The 7,902-nt window shown below is 43.3% G+C and overlaps 1 protein-coding gene and 1 non-coding gene across 2 annotated transcripts; one reads left to right on the top strand and one right to left on the bottom strand.

The window, feature by feature from the left end:
• Positions 1-4,688: 4,688 nt before the first annotated feature.
• Positions 4,689-4,795, bottom strand: LOC133798989 (small nucleolar RNA R71). The gene has a single exon (XR_009876199.1). It is a non-coding gene; the product is annotated as a small nucleolar RNA R71 (small nucleolar RNA).
• A 190-nt stretch (positions 4,796-4,985) lies between these two features.
• LOC133794996 (uncharacterized) lies at positions 4,986-6,593 on the top strand. Its single transcript, XM_062232450.1, has 2 exons — positions 4,986-5,681; positions 5,838-6,593. The coding sequence occupies exons 1-2, from the start codon at positions 4,986-4,988 to the stop codon at positions 6,591-6,593; spliced, it is 1,452 nt and encodes a 483-aa protein (XP_062088434.1).
• The last annotated feature ends 1,309 nt before the right edge of the window (positions 6,594-7,902 follow it).

Here is a 7,902-nt window from a genome sequence, read left to right as displayed (position 1 = left end):
CTCGCGGAGGTGGAGGAGGCATTTGGCCTGCTCCTGCGATAGGAAGAATTGCTCCCATGTCCTGGGCAGCTGGGGTTTTCTCCTTCTCCTTTGCCGGAGACTTGGTGGAGGTCCCAGCGGCGCTCCTGGACCCCCGGAGCCTTTTTAGTCTTGGTCCGGCCGAGGGGTTTCCCCCGAAGACCGCGCCTCGCAAGCTATCCTCGGGCTGAGACATTTCTTCTGTCAAAACAAAACGTGGTTAATACAAGTTAGAAACCATACATACGAGGATAATGGGTTAAATATAAAAAGTGTGCGAATACTAAGGGAGCCCTACCCCCCGAGCTGGAAGAACCTAAGACGATTATTTCCCGAACTGGCGCAAGTTCTAGGTCCGGTTCTGACTTTGGGCTAGATTCTTCTACATACTGCCTAAGCCCCGGAGCATAGATACCCCTCTGGAGTGATGGTCATGTGCGTAGGTTGGTCCCATACTCCTCGAATAGGATCAACATAAAGGCTAGGGTGTAATCTACTACTACGGTACCCCTAGGCCGACTCTCTTGGTGATCCAGCACGAGCCGGTCGACACAATGGAGCAGGAGTGTGTTCAGGTCCAGATCGCTTCAGTGACGATGGACGAGCTGCCTAGGATTGAACCTAGCCAGCCGGGGGTCTGCAGTGGCCCTATCTAGACTCCTAAATAAGTTAGGGTTACCTTGGCCAGAAGGACCCGCGGCCGCTCCGAATCGGATCCTCTCCTCGCCCATCCTCTGGGCGACCTCCAGGGTCCTCTTCCTGCTCCTCACGAGCGGAACTTTGTCGCCCCCGTCCTCCTCGTCTTCATCCCCCGCAACCTCCTCCACGATGATAGGTCTGGTGTCCCGAGCTGGAGGCGGCCCCCGGGGCCGCTTTAGGTTCAGGGTCTGATTTGGAAAAATCAACTTGCAGAACACCATCGTCTCGTCCGTCACGAGCATGCGATAATCCTTCTCACTGGGGGGCAAGCCCGCCAGCGTGTCATATTGGCCCTCGAGGGTCACAGACTTCTCTGTCCTCGCGAAGATGGCTGCAAGATTAGTTTGAATTAGAATGGAGTATGGGAGGAGCTAAAATAACACTTAAAAGGCGAGCTAAGGACGGGAGAAACTTACGAGGACGATTGAAATAGTGATGCTCGCAGTTCCGGAAACCAGTTGACATGAAGAACTGGTCCTTAAAATCATTGGGGTGGCTGGGAAGCTCGATGACAGCCGCCGTATTGGGAAACCGGGTTAAATAGTAGAACTCGTCACCTCGCCCCCGCTGGTCCGGGCTGGCTTTGAGGCAAAAGAAGTATAAAATGTCTGCAGGAGCGGGGACCTCCCACTTGTGCTTCTGGAACAAGTACCTCAGCCCTGCCAGCAGACGGTAGGAATTGGGGGGGAGCTAAAATGGGGCCAACCCCACATAGTTAAGGAAATCAGCAAAGTATTGATCCAGTGGAAGGAAGGCCCCTGCCTTAAAATGCTCACCACTCCAGGCCGCGAACGACTCGTCGAGCGGCGCACAGCTCCGCTCGCCTTCTGAAGCAGGTCGGGCCACCACGTACGCTTTCCCCAGTGCGATATTGTGGGAAAGGAAGATTTTGTTAATCTTCGCTTGGTCGGTTATCTTCGAGACGATCCTTTCCGCCTCAAAGAAGGCATCAGGGGCCACCTCGACCTCCTTCTCCACTGTCGGCCCGAAGCGGGGGATCAGGGAGCTGGGCATAGCCGCCTTCCCTTTGTCCTGCTGGGGGGCCGAGCTGCTGGCGTTCTTCTATGGGAGATTTCTCTTTGGAGCCATCTAGTCGCCTAACGAACAAAAGAAAACATTTCAGAAAAGGCGACCCAAGCATGAGGAAAAAGCAGTTATTATTTACACGAGCTGAGGTAAGCCCAGCCCGTGGAGAGTGGGACCACGCGGTTCGATGAACACGCGCCTGTGCTCCCAACCGATCCCCGATTACTCAGGATTCGTGTGTTAGGAGGGTCAGGATAGAATTTTCCTTGGGGGGAAAGGTTCAGTAGGCAGGAAATTGCAAAAACCGCTGGTGAGGCGTGTTCCCTAAGTTACCCGGTTTTGCACCCAAAATTCCCAAACTTCCTACCCAGAAATTTTCCCCAGAAAAAGCATCCTGAAACCCATACTCTAAAGCGATTTCCTACAACAAATATGCTAAGACCTAAAAAGGCTGTCACCCTCCATATCCACAAAACCCAGCAAACCCTTGCATACGGCTACAGTAATTTTTTTTTACCTAAGCTACAGTAGCATATTTTCAAAACACACAGGGTCAGAAAACTTACAATGTGTGGCTGGGAGGTAGACGAAGGTGTTGCATTGGTAAGAGCTTCGTCAGTGTAATGGCTTCCAAAGCTTTGGAGAAGTCCATGCGCCTAAGCTTCTTGAACGCTGAAGGTAGCAGTAGCGGGATCGAGGGTTTTGTTCTTCTGGAGATATAGAGAGAAGAAGAAGAGGAGCTTGAAGCTTGAAAATTTTCGAATGAAAGGGTGGCCCATGCGTAGGGTGGCCACCCCTTTTTATATGCGTAAAGGATCACGTATAGAGGGCCGTTGGATGGCCCTGATGGGGGATCCGAGGCCCTCCACTCGAAATACGAAACGACGGCGGGGCTTGGGCTAGGCCATTAAATGCGGTTCTCGTAAGGCGTACCGTCACCACCCACGATGTTCCACATATCAGACGCCTGCATAAAAGGTGGAATGCGAAGAGTTCATGGGGAAGTCCAAAAGCCCTTACCGTGGTCTTATATACGACGTGGTAAACCACGAGCAGGAGCTTGGGGGGCAGATGTACGCCCTGGTTTTCCCACGGGCTGATTAGAAAGCTGAGCTGCTGACTAATCGTAGTTATCTCATGAACTCCCCTGAAACCGGAGCTTCTGTCATTAGCTCGAGGAAGCCCAAAGGGCTCGCCTCCATTGTCCAAGACTGGAGCAGGCCCCCTGAAGGCCGAAGGTCGAGTCCAGCATGAAGCTCGCGGTACGAGCTGGACATAGAGCTATGACCCCTTGAGAAGTAAACACACGCAAGGTAAACGTGCATATATCAGGCATCACGTGTTTGATATCCCCCTGACTTCTCGGACACGCAGCAGGAACGTGCGTGTTCAGACACCCACGGTGGGGTTGGGCCGTGCGGCCCATTACTTCCTTACCTATTGATTTGACCACACTTATGTGTCAGGTTTAGGAATTAATCATGAATGTCACAGAATTGATACGACAAGTAAGAAGGTCACGGGATGACCTCCCTACCAACTTCCAGGTGCCTTCTCCTATAAATATGGAGACCTTGGGAGTTGATAGAGGTTGGAAAAACTTATTTCCTGTAAGAAATACTTTGTAACCAAATACTCAGTATAGATCAATAATATTGACTAGTGGAGTAGGAGGATTTTAACCTTCGAACCACTTAAAAATAGTGTCTTGAGTCACCCATTTTTTCCTCTAAGATCATATATCTATTTCGGTTCACATTTAGCACTAATCATTTTCTCTCATTCTCTTAATTACCTGTTGGTGAAGAACCGCATCAACAGATTTCAATTTAGAACGAGAGTATCAAATTGGTTTATGTGATTTATGGCTGTATTCATTGCTTTCTATTGTTTGAATTGACCATAGAAATATAGGGAATTCACAGTAGGTCGAGTTTTCTATTTCTTAACTCGAATAGTTAACACTTTTGCATGCCTATCATTTCAGTGAGAATAATTTCAGTAGTAATTGAATTAAACAATAATAAAGTGGATAGTAGAGAAGATTAGGATTCCTAATTATTTTACAGTGAATTTAATCCTTGTGTTCTTGTTATTATTTGATTTCTGCAGTTTTTATTTATTTCTGTTTTCTTGTTTTAAAAATTCACAAATCTAGTTTTCATTAGTCAAATAGAAACTAAAAATTAATTATTTGGTAATTGATAAATCAGTCCTCGTGGGAAGATACTCGTTCTTATCGAGATTTATTACAAATTGCGATTACGTATACTTGCATAGCTTAATTTTCGCAACAAGTTTTTGGCGCCGATGCCGGGGACTGATTTTTATTAATATCAATACAATTAATTTTTCTTCTAATTTGGTTTTTCTGTGTTAATTGTTTCTAACTGTTGTGTTTGAGAATCTTAATTTCAGGTGCCAATTGGTATATGTGACATCAAAGGACTGACAATCCTTTGCCTATTAATACTGAAATTGAGAGGACTTGCCGACAGAATAGAAAGCAAAAACGGGTAGCAGAGATGGCCCAACATCAGGGCAATGTGTTGAATGGGGACGCTGCTGAGCCAGCAGTTCGCCCACTTAGAGAATATGTACTTCCCGCTATTACTGGAGTACAATCATGCATCCAACCGCCGGCAGTTGCAACCAATAATTTTGAAATTAAGCCAGCAATTTTGCAAATGGTCCAGTCTACTGTCCAGTTTGGTGGACTCCCTACTGTGGATCCCAATACACACATAGCCAATTTTCTGGAGCTGTGTGGAACTTTTAAATACAATGGGGTCACCGACGATGCTATTAGACTGAGATTGTTCCCGTTCTCACTGCGGGATAGAGCTAAAAGTTGGTTGAACTCTCTTCAAGCCAATTCAATCACTACATGGGAGGCATTAGCTCTGAAATTTCTTGCTAAATTTTTCCCTCCATCCAAGGCTGCAAAGTTAAGAGGGGAAATTAATAACTTCTCTCAATTTGATGGAGAGTCTCTTTATAATGCATGGGAGAGGTTTAAGGAACTTTTGAGGAAATGTCCTCATCATGGGATTGAAAAATGGATGCTAGTCCATAATTTTTACAACGGTTTGTGTGGGACGACTCGCACCATTATTGACGCTGCAGCAGGTGGTGCTTTCATGAGCAAGAGTGCTAATGAGGCCTATGAATTACTTGAGGAAATGGCCATGAATAACTATCAGTGGCCTAGTTAACGAGATAGAAATAAGAAGGTAGCCGGTATGCACGAGCTGGATGCTATTACCGCTCTCACTGCTCAAGTTGCATCATTGACCAAGCAACTACAACAAAATTCTATGGCCACTCAGGTCATGCAAATCCAAGTGGTATGTCATAATTGTGGTGGTCCTCACCCATTTGAGCAGTGCATGGTAGTTGAGATGAACAACTCCATTCTCATGGAGCAGGTGAATATCATGGGAAATTTCAATAGGCAAGCGAATAGTCCATTCTCCAACCCGTTCAATCAAGGGTGGAGAAATCAGCCTAATTTTGCATGGAGAAATAATAAGGGTCCTCAACAAATTCAGCAGCCTATGCTTCAAGCTCCACCTCAGGCACTATTACAACCACCACTACTACCTGTTGCTCAAGAGAAGACAAATGAGTTACAAGTTGCACTGTTAACTCTGACTAACTCTCAATCTCAATTTATGACAGAAACTCGCTCATCCATCAGGAATCTTGAGATGCAAGTTGGTCAATTGGCAAATATGTTACAAAGTAGGCCTCAAGGAAATTTTCCAAGTAATACAGAGGTGAATCCTAAAGAGCAGTGCAATGCAATCTCTTTGAGGAGTGGGAAGAAGTTGGAAGAGTCAGTCAAGAAGTCTATACCTGCACCAAAAGTTGAAGTTGAGAATGAGGGTAAGGTAGAAGAAGAGGTTATTGAAGACCTTGAGAAGAATCAGTCACCAGTGAGTTATGAGCACCACATCAAGATTCCATATCCTCAGCGACTTCAAAAGAAGACACTTGACAAACAATTTTCAAAGTTTCTACATATTTTTCGAAAAATTCACATTAACATACCTTTTGCTGAGGCACTTGAACAAATGCCAAGTTATCTGAAGTTTATGAAGGAAATATTGTCAAAGAAAAAGAAGTTGGATGATTATGAGACACTGGCGCTTACTGAGGAGTGCGGTGCTATTTTGCAGAAGAAACTACCTCCCAAGCTTAAAGATCCGGGTAGTTTCGCAATTCCTTGCTCAATAGAAGATATTGCTATGACCAAGGCCTTATGTGATTTAGGGGCTAGTGTAAATTTAATGCCCTTATCTATTTTTCGAAAGCTGAAATTAGGAGAAGCTCGCCCCACTACTGTGTCCTTACAAATGGCAGACCGCTCTATTAAGCAACCTCGTGAAGTAATTGAGGATGTCTTAGTTAAGGTTGGTAAATTTATCTTCCCTGCTGATTTTATTATTCTAGATATGGAGGAAGATGCAAACATTCCCATTATTTTGGGAAGACCATTCTTAGCCACAGGGAGAGCACTAATTGACGTACAAAAAAGGGAGTTGAAGCTGCGAGTGCAAAATGAAGAGGTAATATTTGATGTTTTTGCAGCAACTGATATTCCAACTTGTTGTAGGGTGGATGTGGTATGTAGTGGTGGTAGTAATTTTGAAACCACTAAGAGAAAAACCAATGCTAAAATTGGTAGTCGAGCAGTTCGTAATTGTTTGAAACAGTTCTATAGTGGAAAGGCTAGAAGGTTACACGAGCGGTGGAAGGCTCCGACAATTAGCAACGTCCAAAGACGAGTTTTTGCTTATGACACTATGGCTCTAAAGGATGAGCGGGGTGGACTTGACCCGAGTTGAAGTTTAATGAAGGAAGTGAGAGTCCAGCTGGAGACGTTAAATAAAGCGTCATTGGGAGGCATCCCAAGTTCATTTAAATTTATTTAAGTTCGTTAAGTTTTTAAGCTATTTTAGTTTAGAAAATTTTTATTTTTTTTAGTTATTTTTTTGTTTAATTTTATTTTCTTGTATATATTGTTGATTCTGAAATCGTGAAATACGTGAAAAAAAAATCGAAAAAAACGTGTAGAACCAATATGCCTACAACCAAGCCTTCACCACTCATTTTGACATTGACACAAGTGGATTTTCACCATATCCACAACCACCTAACATTGGGTATCCTCCAACTGAGGGGGATGACGAGGCAGGACCTTCATCATGAGCCGAGTCAGGTAAGTTTCCTTTCCTTAGCTTTTATTTAAACATTGGGGACAATGTTTTTGTTAAGTTTGGGGAAGAGGGATTTATGTTAGTTATTTGTGTCAGGTTAGTTGAGTCAAGTTTCTGTTTAGTTTGGTGTTTTGATAAATTGTGTTTGGTTTTGTGTGTTAATTGTGTTGTGTGTTAGGGTATTTAGAGAGTCTGTCGAATCAAGATAACAATGATTAGCCGATGAGAATACGTGAATGACTTGTAATATAATTTGAGAAAAATATGCTTGATTGTAAAAACAATCTGTGCGCTTGGTTTGACTACTTCTTTGGATTACTTTAATTCATTGCAAAATTGAATATTTGATCATGATTGGTAAATTCTTGCATTTAAATAAATTTACACTTGCTGAATTTTGAATGTGGAAAGAATGTATGAATAATTCTAGAACTTGCTTGCTTGCTTACTATTTGAGGCGAAATCATAGACAATGCTTGTTTAGGAAAATGATTTAGGCGATTTTTTTGGAACGTTTGAGCCTTTCAAGCCATCCTTGATTAATTTATCCTTAGTTACCATTTTTCGAGCCTAAAAGTATAACTTTTTATTGTTAACCACTTATTTTGAGCCTAATTGAACACTTAATTATTTTTTTCATTCCCTTGATTTATACCATGAGCATATAAACATATAAATGGGGATTGAATTGTATTGGGTGTTATTGTTTGATTTGGTTGTGACAATAGAAAAATAAAAGGAAAGATTGAGAAGAAAATTCGGAAAAAAAGAAGAAAGAGATTGAAAATAAATTACACTTCTTATGTTTGTTCACATTGTGAAACATAAGTTTGGGGAAGTGTAGTTGAAGAAAAAAAAAGAAAGAAATGAGAAAAAAAAAAGATACAACTAGTGTGAATTCTTCTCAATCTTGGAAAATAAAGGGAAATTTGGGGTT

Source organism: Humulus lupulus, chromosome 8, assembly GCF_963169125.1.
Source record: "Humulus lupulus chromosome 8, drHumLupu1.1, whole genome shotgun sequence".
Classification (NCBI taxonomy): Eukaryota; Viridiplantae; Streptophyta; class Magnoliopsida; order Rosales; family Cannabaceae; genus Humulus; species Humulus lupulus.
Note: the sequence above shows the minus strand (reverse complement) of the source record. Positions and strands in the feature narration are given on the sequence as shown.

Bases quoted from the DNA above. Each gene is read 5' to 3' on its own strand.
- LOC133794996 (XM_062232450.1), top strand. From the start codon at position 4,986: ATGCACGAGCTGGATGCTATTACCGCTCTCACTGCTCAAGTTGCATCA. The intron at 5,682-5,837 runs GTGAGTTATGAG...AGTTATCTGAAG, and splicing joins TTGAGAAGAATCAGTCACCA to TTTATGAAGGAAATATTGTC.